Source organism: Grammomys surdaster, unplaced genomic scaffold, assembly GCF_004785775.1.
Source record: "Grammomys surdaster isolate TR1022 unplaced genomic scaffold, NIH_TR_1.0 126278, whole genome shotgun sequence".
Classification (NCBI taxonomy): Eukaryota; Metazoa; Chordata; class Mammalia; order Rodentia; family Muridae; genus Grammomys; species Grammomys surdaster.
Genome location: NW_021621078.1, coordinates 8056701 through 8076207, shown reverse-complemented (window position 1 = coordinate 8076207; position 19507 = coordinate 8056701). Strand labels below are relative to the sequence as shown.

General features: G+C 43.5%; 1 protein-coding gene across 2 annotated transcripts in view; it reads left to right on the top strand.

Annotated features, from left to right (window-relative positions):
• Positions 1 to 9457, top strand: part of Mettl16 (methyltransferase like 16) — a 46021-nt gene extending 36564 nt beyond the window's left edge. For both annotated transcript variants that reach the window (XM_028759447.1, XM_028759448.1), the window contains 2 exons: positions 7539 to 7712; positions 7859 to 9457. In XM_028759447.1, coding sequence (XP_028615280.1) covers positions 7539 to 7712; positions 7859 to 8458 — 774 coding nt within the window. In that variant the 3' untranslated portion in view covers positions 8459 to 9457. The remainder of the gene's footprint in view (positions 1 to 7538; positions 7713 to 7858) is intronic.
• The last annotated feature ends 10050 nt before the right edge of the window (positions 9458 to 19507 follow it).

The following is a 19507-nucleotide window of genomic DNA, read 5'->3' as shown; positions in this document are numbered from 1 at the left end:
GGACGGACGGACGGACGGGGGCAGAGAGGCTCAGAGGCGGGGAGGGGTTTTCTGGGCCTCCCTGGGAAGTGGTGGTAAAACATCATGTGTCTGTTCTTAGAGATCCCTGCAAGAGTGGTCTGCTGTTTGTTGCCGGAGCCACACATCCTAACCTCTGCCCAGCTACTTAGCTCTTCTTATGGTGTTTATGGAGGGAGGCTAGTATGGGCTCCTGTCCTGTAGGTCTCTCTCCCAGTCCATCCGTAAAGCAGGCTTATTTTGGGAGTGCTTTTTCTAAGGATTTGGCCATTGTTGTCTCCAGAGGTATCCAAAATGTTGTCTTTGAGTTCCTGTTGCTAAAGACAAAGAAGTAGATAGATGGGTGTGGGAGCACCAAGGGACGATTTGCAGATGCTTCTGAAACATGAAGTCAGACTTGAAGCTGAGGTAATTCCCTCCACAACTAGTTGTACTGCAGGATTGAAATTGCTCCTATAGAGTGTCCTTTCTATGGAAGCCTAGATTTGCTTCTGGGTTGTACGGTAGGGTGCCTAAAGGTTAGTGTTTGATTAGATCTCTAATTTAAAAGATGCCTTTGCTTTCCATAGCTCTATCCTCCTTCAAATGTTACCCTATTATCTTCTAGACTGCACAGACCTCCCCAGCAGATGGTTCAAATCATTAGCAGTGCCCTAAGCTGTCCCCGTATAGACACAGACAGCTGTGGGAACTTGAGTAGCACCTGCTTCCAAGAGTATGTGCTTAACCTACTGCCCACAATTTTGATGCAGCTGGAAGGTGAGCTCTGACACTCCCCACAGCAGCTCGGGGACGTTTTCCTTTGCCCTCTTTGATTGAGGGAGTCATCACAGGTACTAGTGTTGAAGGGCAAGGTCTTGTGCAAAACCAGAATCAATCAGTTATCCATCTATCCATCCATCCATCCATCTATCTATCTATCTATCTATCTATCTATCTATCCATCCATCCATCCATCCATCCATCTATCTACCTACTTAGAAAAGGAAAGGATGAGTGACTTTCTCTTTTTCCCAGTGTCTTTAGCCCTGCATAGTTTCCAGCCATCAAAGAATACCACTGGAGAAAGGCTTGAGATTCCTTCCAGGTGACACAGTATTTCTCCCTCCGCACCACTGCCATCATCCCTAAGCTGCTAATAATGCGTTCCCCAGTGTTCCATTAGATGCACTTAAACCACAGGGTGTCCTGTGTGTGGCAGTTTCTGATTTGTAGTAACCTGGCAACAGTTTCTCAGCACTGGCACTCATGATCTTTTCCCAAGGGTCGATCCAGGTTACTCAGGAGATTTTGGGTTGACCTTCCTCTTGGTTCCCCTTCCTTGTACTTGATCTTTCCCTCAGTCACTGCTTCTGTGGAAAGCTCACCTGACATTCCTTTCTTGATCCTGTTTGGGATCGGGCAGCAGGAAGAGAATGCTCTTCCAGTTCAGGAGAGGAAGACATGGAATAGAACTGGTTAAGCAGAAATATTGACCTACTTCCCCACGCTCACTCTGCCATTTAGCATGATGTGCAAGTTCCTATGGTAACTTGTGATTTCACTTAGGCCTACTAACTTGTTTCTGTTGGTGCTGAATGCTGAAAATTCTAATTCAAGAGGTTCAAGTGCCTACACTAAGTTCTCTGCTGTTGCCTAGACTCGTTTTAGCAACAAAAAGACAGTGCTAATGTTGGCAGAATTTTTGTACCACCATTTCTGACTGATGAGGACATGGAGAAGCAGTGAAGGCTGATCTCTGTAGGGTGGCTGACAAGTCCCTTTTAGAGCCCCTTTCCCCAGGCCTCTAATTCTGCCGGGTGGGGCATTAGCTCTATTCTACCTTCAGGAAGTTAGATGTTGGTGAAGGATAAGGTAGAGGGTGACATAATTGTAGGAAATCATGCACTGTTGGTGTGAGCACTGCCCAGGAACCCTGGTTTATAAAGTATTCTCAGGGCCGGGAAGCCGGCTCAGCAGTTACAAATGTTTATTAGTGTTCTCTCAGAGTACCTGGGTTAGGTTCCCAGCACCCATGTGACAGCTCACAAACACCCATACCGTACGTTTCATTGTAGAGAATCCCATACCTTTTAGTTTCCATGGACACAGTCATGCATGTAGAAGCACATGCATACATGCAAGCTAAATATAGACATAAAAATTAAAAAAAATGTTTAGAGGCAGTCCCCTCTGTTCAAGGCATTTCCCTTAGTCTGGGCTTCCCCATATAGCTTATTAACAAGAGGCTTTTGGGAACTAGATAGGAGAGTTCAAAGTAAAAAATTTGTGAGTATTGTGTTTTCTGGTTATACTCTATAGTTTGTTTTGTTTTAAGATTTATTTGTAATTATGTGTGTTGGGGGTTATGTACATATAAGGGAATGTGCCCCCAAAGTCCAGAGGGGTCAGATACCCAGGAGCAGCACTTACAGGCAGTTGTGAGCAAGAGTAGTACCTCGTTTTAACTCCTAAGCCATCTCTCCAGTCCTTGTTGATTTTTTTTTTTTTTTTGTTTTTTGAGACAGGGTTTCTCTGTGTAGTTCTGGCTGTCCTGGAACTCACTCTGTAGACCAGGCTGGCCTCGAACTCAGAAATCTGGCCAGGTGGTGGTGGCGCACGCCTTTAATCCCAGCACTTGGGAGGCAGAGTCAGACGGATTTCTGAGTTCGAGGCCAGCCTGGTCTACATAGTGAGTTCCAGGACAGCCAGAACTACACAGAGAAACCCTGTCTCGAAAAACCAAAAAACAAAACAAAACAGAAATCTGCCTGCCTCTGCCTCCCAAGTGCTGGGGCTAAAGGTGTGGGCCACCACCTCCTGGCTTTTTTTTTTTTTTTTAATTGAGATATAGTCTCACTATGTAGCCTTGGCTGGCCTGGCTTGCTGTGTACCAGACTGACCTTGCCTCCTGAGTGCTGGGGTTGAAGGCATACACCATGTTCAGTTTAGACTTCTTTCTTAGAAAAATATTTTTATTTATTGAGATTGGAGAGATGGCTCAGCAGTTAAAACCACTACTGTTTTTCCCAAGGACATGGGTTTGGCTCCTAGCATCCACCATGAGGCTGCTCACAACTGTCTTTAACTCCAATTTCTAATGATCTGACACCCTCTGGCCTCCAAGGCACCTGCATGCATGTGGTAACACATAAACTCACATAGGCATATGCACAACTATATCTTTAATATTTTATATATAGTGTGTCAGCACACGTATGTATATGTATATGGGGTCAGAAGAAAACTTGTTGGAGCCCTCTTTTTCCCCTATAGTCAGACTTGTGGAGAGTTACCTGTACTTGCTGAGTCAGCTTCACAGGTCCCTTCATAGATTTTTCTTTTCTTTTTTAAAGGATTTTAGTTCTTGTGGTCTCACAGCTAATACCATTGAAAACACATCCTTTCTCTATCCCTTTTTAAAAAATATTATTTATTTAATGTATATTGTAGCTATCTTCAGATATACCAGAAGAGGGCATCAGATCCCTTTTCTGATATAGATGGTTTTGAGCTACCATGTAGTTAACTGGGAATTGAACTCAGGACCTCTGGAAGAGCAGCTACTGCTCTTAACTCCTGAGCCATCTCTCCAGCCCCTTCCCCCCTTTTAAATAGTTTATTTAATTTTATTTTATATATATTGGTGTGAGAGTGTCAGATCACTTGGAACTGGAGTTATAGTCAGTTGCCATATAAGTGCTGGGAATTGAACCTGGCTCCTCTGGAAGGATAGCCAGTGCTTTCAACTACTGAGTCATCTTGCCAGCCTCTACTTTATATATTTTCAAGACAGATATTTGAGGGGTTCTAAGCACATGTCTCAGGGTAACAGCTAGAAGTTGGAGGTAAACATCAATTTGGTATTTTAGGCTTCATTCTTTGATCTGTGTTTTTTTTGTTGCTGTTGTTTTTAAATCAGATTTTAGCTGTGGATTTTTGTTGATGGAATACTGTTGCTAAGACATAGTTTGGGAAGTGGTTGTATGCTTTAGTTTTTATCTGTATATTTATTTAAGGGTAGGGGTCTTACTGTTCTATTTCTGGCTGGCCTGGATCAGGTGTGGTGTTTCTCCTTCCTCTCCTTGGTTCTGAGATTACAGACATGTGCCTCCACACCAAACTTGAAAATGGTTGGTGAACTAGAACTGTACCAGACTCCACAATAGGGTATAAAACAGATGTAGTGGTTAGGGAACTGAGCTTTGAGCAGAATCAAAGTATGATCCTTGCTGTGGTAATAAATCAGAACCTTTTTAGTTCCTTGTTAGTTTTGTTGCAGAACAAAACGAACCTGAAACAATGTATATAAAGATTGTATATAGTGTATAAGTGCTGTATATTGTATAAGTGCTGAGATGAGTGATGGGATAAGAACATTTCAGAAAGAGACAATTAAGACTAATCTGGTCAGAAATTACTTTAGGGGGAAGATTCGCCCATTGTTTTCTTTGGCAGTTTGTCTTAAGGAAGAATTTGTTGAACGTTTAAAGGAAGGAATGACTTAAGACATACATTGAGGCACTACCCTGTGCCTAGGACTAAAGTTGGTTTTGGAAGGTTTGAAGTGCTGCTTATAGTTGTTATTTAAATACATATAATAACCTTTTTTCATTAAACCAGGAAACAGTTCTATGGAGAGTGGTACCAGGCCCTGGAGGCTGCTCAAAGTCAGACCTCAATCTAATTTTCTAGCCCAGACCTTAAGCACTTGGATTTTTTTTTTTTTTTTTTTTTTTTGGTTTGGTTTTTCGAGACAGGGTTTCTCTGTGTAGTCCTGTCTGTCCTGGAACTCACTCTGTAGACCAGGCTAGCCTAGAACTCTCGAACTCAGAAATCCACCTGCCTCTGCCTCCCAAGTGCTGGGACTAAAGGCGTGCGCCACCACTGCCTAGCAAGAGTTGAAAATTTGAGACCAATCTGGGCAATGTGAGATCCCGGTTCAGAAACAGCAACAACAGAATCATTTCAGTTGGGGAAAAATAACTTTTTTTATTAGTGTCTTTAATAAGGTACAAAATTGTCCTAGTGCCAGAGACGTGTAGGGTTGAGTTTAACTATCCATTTCTTTTTCTTTGTTTCTTTTTCTTTTCTTTTTTTTTTAAGATTTATTTATTTTATGTATGTGAGTACAATAATAGCTGTCTTCAGACCCACCAGAGGAGGGCATCGGATCCCATTACAGATGGTTGTGAGCCACCATGTGGTTGCTGGAAATTGAACTCAGGACCTCTGGAAGAACAGCCAGTGCTGTTAACCTCTGAGCCATCTCTCCAGCCTGATTTTGCATTTCTTATTGCTCTGTTTACTGGGTATTTTTAGTTACAAAGAAGACAGAGTGTGGTTTTGAATCATTACTGAGTGCCATGGTTAAGTTAATCTTTCATCACTTGGAAACCTTACTTGAGAAGTTCTAGGATATGAACTGTATCTCTTGAGTGACTAGGTTTTGTTTTGTTTTTTGAGACAGGGGTTCTCTCTGTAGACCGTGTTGGCTTCAAATTTGAGATCCTCTTGCCTCTGCCTCCCAGTGCTGGGATTCAAAGCTTACAATAACACAATTGGCTAGTTTGCTGTTTTTCTTTTTTTTCAAAGATAGTGTTTTTCTATGTAACCCTTGCTGTCCTATAACTCACTCTAAAGACTAGTAACTATGAACTCAAAAGATCTGTCTGTCTCTGCCTCCCAAGTGCTGGAACTAAAGGCATGTGCTACCACATCTGGGCAGAACTTAATGTCTTTTAATTTCTGAGAATGATAGAGTTCACTGTTAACTTTCAAAGAATCATGGAGCAGAGCATCTCCCCCATAGCTGAGGAGAGATGGTAGGCTCTTCACTAGAGATTACTCAGCACAAAAGATGACTGTCAGAGCAGATGGTGTGTGGCTGTCCTGTTAGCCATTCCCGTAGTGTACTAGTAGGCTGTTAGGATGGCCTGACCTGGTGTGAAGTATAGTGAAAAGTACCACTTTTGTCCCTCATCATCCTATGTGCCAGTCTTTTTTCTCCCGGGCTTACTAGAAACCTTATTTCAAACTCCCTGTGTGTTGGCTCTCAGTATTCTGTAGGAACCCTGTCTCTTATTATGGGTAATGGAGTAACAGTGTTGCTGTCTTCATGCTATTGAACTCTGTGATCAATGTCTTAAGGATCTCCTGTTCTCAAGGGTAGTTTCTTCTACACAGGTACAACCATTGGGTAGGTTTTCTTCTTTGGGCAGCGTTGGTTTTTATTTTGAGACAGGGTTTAGGGTATATAGCTCTGGCCAGCCTCGAACTTGTGATTTTGTCTCATCCTCCTGAGGCTTCCATTTTAGGTGCATTTGAGTATTTTTCTGATTTGTTGCTTTTGTTACTGCCTCCCCCATCTCTACTTCATCCCCCTGGAGCCTGCCACCTCCTGCCTCCTTCTCTCTCTGTCTATCTCTGGGGTGTGTGTGTGTGTTTTTTTTTTGTTTGTTTGGTTTTTTTTTGTTTTTGGTTTTTCGAGACAGGATTTCTCTGTATAGCCTTTGCTGTCCTGGAACTCACTCTGTAGACCAGGCTGGCCTTGAACTCAGAAATCCCCCTGCCTCTGCTCTGCCTCCCAAGTGCTGAGATTAAAGGCGTGCGCCACCACCACCCGGCTAATTTTTAAATGTTTTTACTTTTATTGATTAGCACAAATCTGCATGTTCAAAGTGTGTCTGGCAGCCACCCCCAGTCTTTACTTGGGAAAATAGGCAGTTGGATCTCTGTGAGTTCTAGGCTAGCCAAAGCAACATAGTAAAACAACACTGCCCCCTCCCCTAAACACAAGGGATATGTGTGTATTCTTAGCTAAATGTATCTTAAGAGTACCGTGTAGAAAATTTTAACTTTAAAGAAATAATTTAGTTACCGTAGTGTTACTTCTGATATTTGAAGTGGAACTTGAGTCCCTCTAGTGGGTGGATTGAAATCTGTTTAAATCTTAGGTAGACACTTTGAAGGTGGTTTGGATTCCCGGGGCTCGAGCTTTCAAGTGTGATGTTCTCATTAGTACTGGTGTCCTTCAGCCCCAGTTTACAGGCTTACATGGTCTGAGCCCAATTTCTTCCACCCATGTGATTCTCAGTGGCCCTGATCATTCCTGGCCTGTGGTTTTCATGAGGATTCTTGGGATCAGATGTCCATCTTAAGGTTGCATGGCAAACACTTTAGAAACTGGGGTGCCATCCCTTAGCTGTTTATTATGTACTGGTAGCTGGAGTGGAGCAGAGGTGATGGGATTGAAGAGTTTGGATTTGGAGTTTGAATCCCAACATGCTATTACTAGTGGTATGACTTTGAGCTATTAAGGTCATAGCTTGTCTTAGGTTGTTTGTTTGTTTGTTTTGTTTTTATAACATGAAGGAAGTGGTAAAGCTTTCTTCCAGAGCCAACTTCAGCATTGGAAATAACATGTACAAAGGCCTTTCTGTTCACACCCAATAACAGAAACCCTGAAAATGTCCCTACTTGTGTCCACTGAAGTGCACTTTATTTAATTGTTGGGATAACTTTCTTCTTTTTTCTTTCAGTCACCTCCAAGTAAACGAAGAAAATTAGAAAAGCCAAGGAAACCCATTACTTTTGTAGTGTTGGAGTCTGTGATGAAAGAATTATCCCTCAAAGCCTCGTCTCTGGGCTCTGAGACAGCAGAAGGCATAGTGGTTGTAACAACATGGATAGAAAAAATCCTCACTGATCTGAAGGTGTGTGGCCAGCATACTGATGAAGCTTTACCATCATGACCTTTATGGGTTTTTTGTTTGTATGTTTGTTTTTTATTGAAGGAATTTGATAAGTAGTGACAAGTGATTTCCTATAAAATTCTGTTCTTTTTTTTTTTCCCACATAGGTGCAACATAAGCGAATTCCCTGTGGAAGAGAAGAAGTTAGCCTTTTCCTGACAGCCATAGAAAACTCTTGGATTCACTTAAGGCGGAAGAGAAGAGAGCGAGTGAGGCAGTTGAGGGAGGTGCCTCGGGCTCCTGAGGATGTCATCTTAGCCTTGGAAGAGAGAAAGTCCACTCCCAAAGAGCTGAGTAGTGGCCAAGATGTGGCTCATTGCCCTCAAGAGAGTGCCTTGTGTGGGCCTGATGTGCCAGAGGGCGAGTCTGCTGCGGTTGGTGGCCATTGCCTCAGCCAGAAGTTACTGTGCCAGGAAGAAACTCCAGAAGCCATGGAGGATGAAAGGGATGAGGAAAGGGTGGGGATGGAGGTCATGGGAAGTTGTAAAGGCTCCAGCAATGGAGCCCAGGACGGAGAGGCTTCTGAGAAGGGGGATCACCTGGATGGAGCAGCTGGACACTACCTTTTTAAGTGTTTAATCAACATTAAGAAGGAAGTAGATGATGCCTTAGTTGAAATGCATTGGGTTGAGGGCCAGAATAGGGACTTGATGAACCAGCTTTGCACCTACATTCGTAACCAAATTTTGAGGCTTGTTGCTAGTTAATTCTTAATTTCTTCTACAGTTAGAAAAATGTCTGTATGGGGTTAGAGAGATGGTGCAATGGCCTTATGTGCTTAGTATCCAGAAGTTACCTTGTGTTGAGTCCCTTCCACCTAACATCATACAAGGAAAAAACAGTATAAAATTGCTTGCTTTGGAGGTAGAGCCTATTGGGAGGCCAGAAGAATTTCACCGCTGGTGCATTAATGACACCATGTGAAATTGTCTTACAGAGCACATATTTAGTTGGCATCACCAACACCTGCAGGAAGATTGCTATGGTTGTAAGGTCAGTCTATGCTACAGAGACAAACACTTATCTAAATAAAAAGAAGAAAAAAAGGAAAGCAGAAGTGAATCCATTTTTAACCCTTCCCCTCTTAAAAGTTATCTGGAGTTACATGTATAGTACAGGGGCTCAGGAGGAATTGCAGCAGCAGATAACCTAGGAGAAGCTTAGCTCTTACTCCAGCAGTTCATCTCAGCCAAAGGCCAGAGGAGCTCAGGTGGCATCTTCTGTGGGTCAGTGTTCTATGGGTCAGTGTTGCCTAGAACATGTCTGACCCTAAGGGTTGCTGGTGAAGAAGGGTAGCAGTGTTTTTGTGCAGGCAGTACAGCAGAGCAGAGACCTGGGAATGCTCATAGTTGCCTTCAAGACACCTGCTTTCTCAAGGAACCAGAATTGATCGAGCTGGTCCCCAGAAAGGAGCTAGCCTGGTGATAGGTGGCCAGAGTGTCAGGGAGAGACATCTTAGTCAAGCCAAGGAAAGGTCTGTCTGGGGAACACACCGGAAGCTGCATGTTCATTGCTCACTGCTATTCTGACATTGCCTATTTCAGAAGAAGAAATGAGTAAGCAAAACTCTGAGATGTAGATGAGGCGCAACAAAATGTGCCCTCCAGCCCACCGAGAGCATCGCTTTGTAACAGTTGTACTGCTTTTGTTAAAATGTGAAATGGAATGTTTTGTTTTTTAATATAAGACTTAATAATTGAAAACTATTGATCCTGTTTGAATCCTGGAATTGGGGAAATCCTTTATTGGATTTAATTTGGGTAAATGGTTGATGTGACAAATGAGGAAACAGTAAGGTCTTGTGTGTACTAGGTGGGGGGTGGAGGGGGTTGTCAGTAGGGGGGAAGGGGTATCAGTGGGGGGGAGGGGGTGTCAGGGGAGAGGGTGTCAGAGATGGGGAAAAGGGGGTACCAGTGTGGGGGGGTGTCGGGGGGGGGGGGGAAGAGGGTGTCAGGGATAGAGCGTTCACCTCAATGTATGTAGGCCTTGAGTGCTATTCTCTTATATTTTTGGTTGTGAGCCTAGCCTTTAACGGCTAAGCCATCTCTCAGCCCCGAGTGCCATTCTCAACACAAAAGAAAACAGGTATTGGTGTGGTGTAGACTAGAGTCTTCTATGTTGACAGTTGATGTGTTGACGAAATCCTGCTTGTTTTTGGTGACTGCCCTTGTCATCCTCTGTCTGCTTATCTGCTAACATTGGACAATACTGAGCCCACAGTACCCATATGTGGAACACATTTCTAATGGGAAGGCCACTGGAGAAGAGGCTCAGACACTGTCTGTTGTACTGAATTCTTGACTAGCAGCCTAGGGTTCTATATGGACAAACTCTGGTATCATGCCTGAGCTCTTTGGCAACTGTAAAGTAGTTAAGCTCCATTTTTGAGAGGTGGGTATACTTTTTGGCAAAAGTATAAGGAAATGTAAATAGTGCAGTGGGGTTGAGAGCTGGGAAAGAAGATTTTAGCCATGGTCTTCCAGAGACTCTAGGAGCATGTTTCCTTCCCTTGACCCTTCCCCCTAGAGAGCTGGTCTATGTCATTATGATCAGCAACCAACTAAAGAAAGAAACACTGTTCTAGCAATTTATTCATCCATTGGACAGCATGAAGAAACAATGTCACAGACCATTCCCAGATTGAATTCAGGGCCTTAGATTACATCCAGTAATTATGTCCATGTTGGGGTATGTGTATATGAATGCAGGTGCCTGCAGAGGCATCAGACCCCTTGGAGCTGGAGTTGCAGGCAGTTGTGAGCTGCCTGATGTGGGTGCTGGGAAGCAAACTTGGGTTTCTGCAAGAATAGTACATACTCTTAGCCACTTAGCCATCTCCCCAGCTCCTGTTGCTTTTGAGACAGAGTCTCATGTAGCCTCAGACTTGGTGTGTATCTGAAGTCGAATTTGATATCAGTATCTATATCCTCTGTTCTGGAATTACAAACCTGATTTATGTGGTGCTAATGCTCTAGGGAACCTAGGACCTGCTCTGTGCTAGGCAAATGCTCTCCCAAGTGAGCTGCATCCTTAGTCCCCAAATCTAGTTTCCTTGATGACGTCTTAGGATCTCTGAGCTCAGTGACAGTTAAATGCCAGAGAACCTGGCAGATATTCAATAAGTAGTCAATAAATGTTTCATCATAGGTTAGCAGATGTTCAAAGATTTTGAAACAGAAATGGCTAGAGGTGTGGCTCTGGTAGACCATGTGTCTAGCATGCACAGGGCCCTGAGTTCAGTTCTTAGCACTGCAGAACAAACATACCACTTACCTAGGAAACTGGCCTTCTAGCAGCTGTATTTTCATGTTTTCTCCTGGTCTTTCTGTAGGTGGTGTAAATGTGTATGTGGTTAATTTGGATCGTATTTATGTTGGAAATTTGGCGTTCTGTTGTACTTTTTGTTTAACTTACAAGTTTTTTCATGTGTTTATAATTATGTTTTTTTTTTTACACATTTTGCCCATTTAAAATGTCCTTCTAGCACAGTTAGTTGACTTTTGTTTATGTCTAGTTCCTAGAAATTGTTAGAGAACATTCTGTGTTACTGGAGATACAAAAGTTGGATCTGTATCTATCTGTATTTCAGTCCTAGGGTTGAGACTCTTAATGGAGGAGGTTGTATAGAAGCTAAGATAATGCCCCAAGAATGAAGGCGTTTGACAAGAGTGCTGTCTACTGTGGTCCTTGAGCAAACTAGAGCTGAGTACCTTTGCCTTTTTGAATACCATTTTTTCTTACATTGTCTAATGAGATGACATTGTTTTGTTTCATTTCTTCAAGACAAGGTTTCTCTGTAGCCTTGGCTGGCCTGTAGACTAGGCTGGCCTCAAACTCACAGAGATCTCAGTGCTGGAATTACAGGCGTATACCACCACCACCACCGGGTGACATTGAAGATATTTTAAAGGGACATCTGATGTTCTAATTATATATATGCTTTATAATTGAAGGGAACTTTTTAAAGAAATTAGTTATATGTCACGGTATAGAATGACACTCTGATTAAGTGTCTAGAGTCAAGTTTGTGTTAGTGGATTGATATGAAATTAAATCTTTGTGGTATTATCTTAAATTCTATTCTGGTCCCTGGAATTGGCTTCTGATCTCCTGATAGCTAAAGTGGGAACAGAAGCTGAACTTGTTTTCCAATGAGAACTAAGGTTCTTTTGTTTAGAATCTACTTCGGTCTTGTCAGTTGGGTTCTTTAGCCCCATCTGTGCTCAGCTGTTCCTACATTAGAGCTTTACTGTACTTTGAGGCCAAGTTGGCAACTCTGGGGAGGACTTTGTGCTAACCTTAAGTTTTCAGGTTGATTAGTTTATCTTAGAAAACAAAACCTTCCTTTTCGTGATGGAAATCAAAGCTTCTGTTGCTCAACAGGAGTAACTAACTGGCCAGGTGTGGGAAGATGTAAAAGCCCCATGCAAAGGCAGCCCAAGGCCATTTTGTTTTATTTTGTTTGGGTTTTGAAATTCATTCAGGCTGGCCTCAAACTTTTGAGGTAGCCAGGGCAGGCACTTAACTCCTGGTTCTCTTGCCTCCACCTCCACATTTTCTGGGCTTACAGATGTCGCCATCTTATGTGGTTTTATGTGGTTTTGGAGATTGAACCCCTGATTCTGTTAGTGTAGGGCAAACCTGAGTCTCATCCCTGGATTCCTCTCCGCTTATAGAAGAAGGGAGTAAATGCTGGATGTGATGACCTCCCCTGTAATCTCAGCATGTGGGAATCGGAAGGAGCATCAGGAGTGGAAGGCTGGGTTCAGAGTTGGTCTTGCCTACAGTATGAGTTCAGGGCAGAGGGAGTTGTGTGAGAGACCCCGTGTGCAGGATGTAGGAGCACTTTGCTCTTTCTTTACTTGCAGCACTTTCTTCTGGAACCACATGGGGGCACCTTCAGATCCTTTAATCACGATCCTGAACTTCACTGTGGGAGTGGGTAAAACAGTATCCATATCTATGGAATTTTCTTGAAATATCCAGAGAAGTACTTATGTAAACAGGTACATTTTCACACACAAGAAAATAAAATGAGAGTATAAGGAAGAAAAACAATTACTCCCTATAGTCTTTATTTGGCCTCATTTCTTTCAAATGGTCTGTGTGTTTTAGTGACCAGTTTTTCTTTGCTTCACCTCTGACGACTCTATACTCAGATTGGGCCTGTCCTTTGGATCCATTTCTTAAGTTGGTGTAAGGTTAATGAGGATCCCAGAGAGGGGGTGTTAGTAACTTGTCAAAAGCTTGTGTTCCAGGACTGGTGAGATAGAGATCTCCTAGAGGAATGGGTTTTCATCTTGCTTTGAATTGATCTTGTTGGCAGACTAACATGCATGGGACAAGTCACTGTTAGGACAAGTGATCGTGTTCTCTGCTGCTTGTTTATGTAAATTAGTTGGGCCTTTTTTTTTTCTTAAAGATGTTTCTGTATAGACTAGAACATGCATATGACTAGCCTTGTATGGTTTCTTTGTCTCTTTATGGTACAAGGCCAGGGTCAGCAGTGACCCTTCCACCCTGTTTACAAAACTTCAGTTATTGCTCTTGGAGTCTCAGCAGTGCCGTCCCGGAGTGCCCTGAGGAAGAGGAGAAGGGGATGTGTTTTCACTGTTTTTAGGGAGTTTGTTGCTCAGAAGATTTCATTTGCAGAATGGCCATCACGTCAGGAAAGTCCTGTCATGTTCATTAATAGGACAGTTGTTTTTTGCCTCTTGAAGGAAGACATTAATGGTTTTGAAAGGTGCCCATCATCCCCTGTGCCTCGTGTGGGTACCACTGCAGTGTTAAATGCCCGGCTCAGGGTACTCACAGCAATAGAGCTTACATGTGCCTAAGATCCTATTCTGTTCTGGAAAGATCTGCTGTGACTCACTCAAATGACTAAAACAGCGGTTCGTTTCTTTAATTGCTGGTTGGAGCAGCTAATGGCGCCTTTGTGAGTCTGTGCTTTTACCCTGGGAAACTATGTTGTGACTGAGAGAAGAAAGACCTCGTACCTCTTTGGGATATATATAGCCTATCTGCCTGCTTGAGTCCAAGCAGAAAGCTCAGGGTCTCTCAGCTCTCCTTGGGAGGATCATGGGTGTTTCTTAGCAGCAGGGAAAGTGAGCAGGAGAGGAAGGTACATGGCTGAAGGATAGCTACACTTGGCAGAAGTGGTTTGGAAGGAAGCTCAGAGGAGGGCAAGCATGTGCTCCAGGTACTGTTCACCCAGGGCAGTGAACAGTGGGAGAGAGCACAGCTTGGCAGCTTATCAGCACTGGGTTTGCAGTGCTCTTCCATTCCTTATATAGGGCACCAGTTTGACTGGGCTTCCGCCTCTGGAGAGCTCAGGGCTGCCTGCTCTACTGAAGTAAAAGCAGCCTGCCAGTGAGAGGAGGACTCAGCAGCAGGGGACTTCAGAAACAGAACACACTTGCAACTTGTCTTCTCTCCTTACTGTGTGGAGAGTTTGAGAGCTTTGTCAGAAACTCTTGCCATTGGACTTGATTGAGAAGGTTAGACCTTGATTAAATCTCTAAGGGCAAGTAGGCACGTGTAGAGTACTGCCTGTGGACCAAAAGCAACGCCAGCTTCTGTGTCATGAAATGCTTAGGAACTGACCATTGGGAGTACATCTTCCATAGAGACTGCCTTATTTAGTAACCCTATTAGGTGATATAGTCACCTAATGTATCCCTGTGTGGCCACTGAAAGCAACAGAAGCTTCAAGACCTTAGGTAACTTACCCTAATGTTATTCACTGAGTAAAAGACACATAAGCAGAGTTGAACTCAGGCCCAAGAAGCTAAGGCTAGGCTCTAGCACCAAATCTAGAAGTGCTATGACAAATGATTCATTTACAGTAAAAATGTATTTTCGGGTCTATTTTCTCCACCTCTGTGTAGAGGAGTCTTCAGTTACATGACACAGGGAAGCCAGAACAAACGTGTTTTCCCGCCCTGATAGTTCAGCATTTAAGGTAGCCTCATGTTCTCGCCTATGATCAGTGAGTGAGGTCTAGTAAGTGAGATTACTTGCAGTTACTTCTTATGCCACCAAATCTTCACGGAGTCTTGTATTTGGCAGTAATAGAGATAATTAAGTAGCTAATGAAACCATAAAATCCGTGTCTGGTGAAAGCACGTTGGACCAGAATCAATGTGAAATAAGTGATAATTAGATAATGCCTCTTCAACAATACATAATTGTATAATAATAGAAGGAAGGTTTGTTCTGTTTTAAACACTACAGTTCCAAATATTTTACTGCAGAGCTACACAAAGCCCATTTGTAAGCTTGGCCAGAGAAGGTAGGATTGTCACAGGATCACCAAGTTCTCTTCTGTAGGAAGGCAGGAGAAACTGTAGGTTTGAGAGCCACAGAGGCCTTGGAGTCCAGAAGGAAAGCCAGGGATTCCCAGCTGGGGACGTGGCTAGATGCTGTAGCTTGTAGACCCCCAGAGGAGATGTCGGCTTGTTTTGTTAATTGTTCAAAAGAGCATCCTACCTGGAGAGCAGGACCCTCTAGGGATGGTGGTTTCCTGCTGTTTCTTACTAGCAGCAGGGAAGTCATTCTGGTCTGATGTAGAATCTTGTCCCAGGATTCCTGCCTGTGGGCTAAGAGAAAGTGTCTTGCTGTGCTTTGTGGACCAAACTCTGGTGAGGACCTAGTGAGAGTGGATCTTCATTGAAAAGAGAATTGTTCTTCCTCTCTGAGACAGGAGTCAAGCAAGAAAGGGGTGCACTCCAGTGTCCCTAGCAAGGAGCAGCTTCCATTTCTCAGCTGACGACCGGGACCATATTGGATGCTTTGAGGAGAACCAGAAATTTGGATTATTTGAATCATACTTAATTGTGAATCCTGGCAATTCACTATTTTATTTGAAAAACAGAAGGTAGTAAAATATATTAGTCTTTGACCTCTACCTCTAACAGTTAACTTCTGCTTCCACCTCTCATAACTCCTGTGCACGTGACCTCTCAAGTTTTGTTGCTGCCTGCCCTCTTTCTAGGGCCCTTCCTCCTCCTATATTGTATCCATAAATCTTACGTGTACTTTTTTCTCTATGCAGGCTGCTGCCACCCACTTGTGTGAGTTAACCACACATCTTGTGCCTCAGTGTAGACGCCTGGAACTTTCATTATAGCACACCAGCATCTGCTGGACAGCGGGTCATGGTTATGTCAGTGTGATTGACTGCTCCTCCTGTCTTCTCCTATCGCCCTCCTTGGGCAGTAGAGAGCTTTCTGCCCCTTTACTGGCCAGGACAAAGCTATTTCACTAACCTTGTCAGTTCCAGAAGTCTCGAGTCCACTGGATCTCACCAGCCCTAGTAGCACTGCCCTAGTGTGGGTCCTATGGCCCGGCTGGATAATGCTCTGAGGATGAAGCAGAAAGAGCAGAGTTAGATGGGAAAGGGGGTGGGGCAGCAGCAACAAAATGAGAAAACCTGTATGGGGGCCTTTTCAGAAGAACGTAGAGTGGAAAATGGTGCCACAGGCAGTTCAGGGGAGATTAAACGCTGTGATTTCTCAGAGAAAGGATGGCCTTCCTGAACAGAGCAAAGGCAGCTTTCCCCTCCAAGACATTCCCCCAAGGCATGCTGCTACATTTCCAGCCTTTGAGTGACTTCATGTTATCATTGTAATAAGTTTTCATATTTAAAATTTAGAAAAGTTCCATTACCCAAGTGAAATTTAATTTTGTTGTGTTTGTATGCATATGCATTTTAAACAACTGTGGGGTCAGTCATTGTACAATATGCTTTTATTACCTTCTATTTAGCAGTATATTGTGATGTCTTCCCCCCCAACCCCTTTCTGAGGATAAGGCTAATAATCTGTCTTAGGAAAGCTGTGAAAATAAGAATCACCAGTGCCTATCCCACCTTAAGCCAGTGCTGCTTCTGTACCTGCTTGCTCCCGTGCTCCAGTGTGTTGTGAGCACACTGTGCCAAGCTGGGTGTTCCTAGTTGGAAATATAGATTGTCATGAAAAAGGATTTCACAGCCGGGTGGTGGTGGCGCACGCCTTTAATCCCAGCACTTGGGAGGCAGAGGCAGGCAGATTTCTGAGTTCGAGGCCAGCCGGGTCTACAGAGTGAGTTCCAGGACAGCCAGGGCTACACAGAGAAACCTTGTCTCAAAAAACCAAAAAAAAAGGATTTCACTATCATAAAAAAATATTTTACCATATGTCTTTGTATGAAAGTTTTAATGTAATTTTCTTTTTGAAGGTTAAATTTGCCAAGAGTTACCGAGGCAGAGAGTATACCCCCTTACGTTGCCCACTAGAAGGGCTCTCGGCTAATGTCCAATTCTGTGAACAAGTGGCTGGTTTTGCCATACCTTTTTTTTGTTTTTTGTTTTTTGTTTTTTTTGAGACAGGGTTTCTCTGTGTAGCCCTGGCTGTCCTGGAACTCACTCGGTAGACCAGGCTGGCCTTGAACTCAGAAATCCGCCTGCCTCTGCCTCTCAAGTGCTGGGATTAAAGGTGCTCACCACCACTGCCCGGCTTGCCATACCTTTGATAGTGATAGAACGCTGATTTTTATTTTCAGTTGGGCCTGTTTGTGGAGTGGGCTGCTGGGTATGCATGCCAGGATCTAAACTCAGTCCTCTGCAAAAGCCGCTTGTTCTGGCCATCTTTGCGCCATCTCTCCAGCCCCAGACAGCTATTTAAAGAAGATTATCAATAGATAGGAAAAAAAATTGTTTCATGTTCGAATCTCATTATGGGACTGACCAGGTGTCGTCAGCTAAGTATGTTATTATTTCACGGATGGATCTTAAAACTTTAGATTTATGTCTGTTAACTATTAAAAATTTCCTTTGCAAGGATTCCTTCCACTTGTCATTTCTTCCCCCTCCTCTTTTGAATGATGGTTTTATTTTTACAGTTAGGATTTTCTAGGGCAAATCAAATCTATCACATTGTGTCTTTATATTTGCTTTCGTGAGTAGAAACCTCCGTTGCTCTGGAATAGAAAATGTTTGCCTATTTTCCATTACAGGGGTTTTATCCTTCCTTATACAACATGTGACAACCTATAAGATAATGGTATTAATTTTAAAGGTCTCTTTTATGGTGCAGTTATCACAAAGTCTCTTCAGAAATGGCCAATAAAGTGCCATGTAAGATCACCAGTGAGGACAGGGCACAGGGCAGGCAGGGAATAGACATGCATACTGTATTCTTTCACTCCCTCCCCTGCCCGTCCACAGCCTGGAAGTGGAAACTCAAGGTAGCTTGTGGCCAAGAAGCCCTGAAGAGTGGCCCCGGCACTGCCCAGGGGAGGCTATTCTACTATTGCCTGTTAGGTATGAACCGGATGGTAGGCCTTTCACAGGCACTGACTTTGTTCCGGCCCTCTGCCTTAAGAGGACCTTCCCTATCTCTCAGCACATCTCCACCCCAGTGATCCAGCTGGCTCTTGAGTCATAGTGCACGACTCCACCTCTCTTTACTCATAACTCTGCCCGGACCCACTCCCTTGACCTGAATTAATTGACTCAGGAAGCCACATCCTCTTTCCTTCAAAGGAATGTCTGAAGTCCTCATGCTTTTCCTATGCCTTTCCAATGGATCAGCTTCTTCCACCCACTGGCACCCACAGCTCCAATTCTAGACAAGACAGCAAGGCACTCAGAGAAACCTAGTCAGGCTCCTCCTTTCTTGTTTCTGGGCTGTGTTTCTTTACTACTCAACACTCATACCCAGGATGGATGCCTGAATAAAGGTCTACCCTCACCTCTGTTACTGGTCAGGCTCAGTCAGAGGTTCCTCCCAGGCAACAAACTCACAGACTAAACCTGAATATGGAGCGGCACTAAGCAAAGTTAATGATTGTCTGTTTTTAGCAGTGGTGTGTGCACACGCATGTGTGCTTTCTTTCCTTGTTCACTCACTTCCGGGACTTCACTTGCAAGGACTCTGGACCCCATACAGATAGTACTTGTACAGACTTGACTATAGCCCAGACAGAAAAGAGGATTAGGCCACTTTTCAACTTGACAGCTTGGTGACCTTTGATAAGATCACCTTTTCTTGGGATCTTAGACCTTGTAATATCTTCCAACTGTGACATCCAGTGAGGAAGTACAAGGAAGTATGTTAGATAGAAGAAGGAACTAAACTGGACTCATTTGGTGGGTGCTGTACAATCAAAAAGGGGAAGTACAGACTCTGGGGAACCCACTTCACTGATGACTGGACAGATGACCTTGCGGTACCTCTGTCAGCGTAATTTAGAATTATCCTGATGGCTTTGTTAAGACTTGGGTTCAGGGTAGCCCAGCCCTAAACACACTTGATTTCTTTGATGTTGTTTGATTTATTTTAGAGACAGTCTCATTTTGTAGTCTAAACAGGCCTCAAAACCGGGAAGCCATTCTTCTGCATTGAGCCCAAGTGTTCAGGTGGTAAGGTGTGAGCCACCATGCCTGATTGGCTTTTTTATGTTTTTGGAGGAAATTAAGATCTAGGAGCCTGACTTAACCTTAGTATTTCATAGCCCTTAGGGGCCTGGTGTAGTTGTATTGTCTCTTGCTGTATCCAGTATGAAAGAGAACAGAATGAGCCTTGCCTGGTGTGAGCATATAGGTCAATGTCACCTTCTCACTAAAGATCACCTGGTCTTACTTCTAAACATACTTAGCCAGTTGTCTGGCATGTGCTTGTTAAATGAATGTTACCTGGTGTGTCCCTTTATCTTATTTATTGATGGCTCTTTCCCTTTGGTCTTGTTTTAATTATGACTGGTGAAAAGTTACC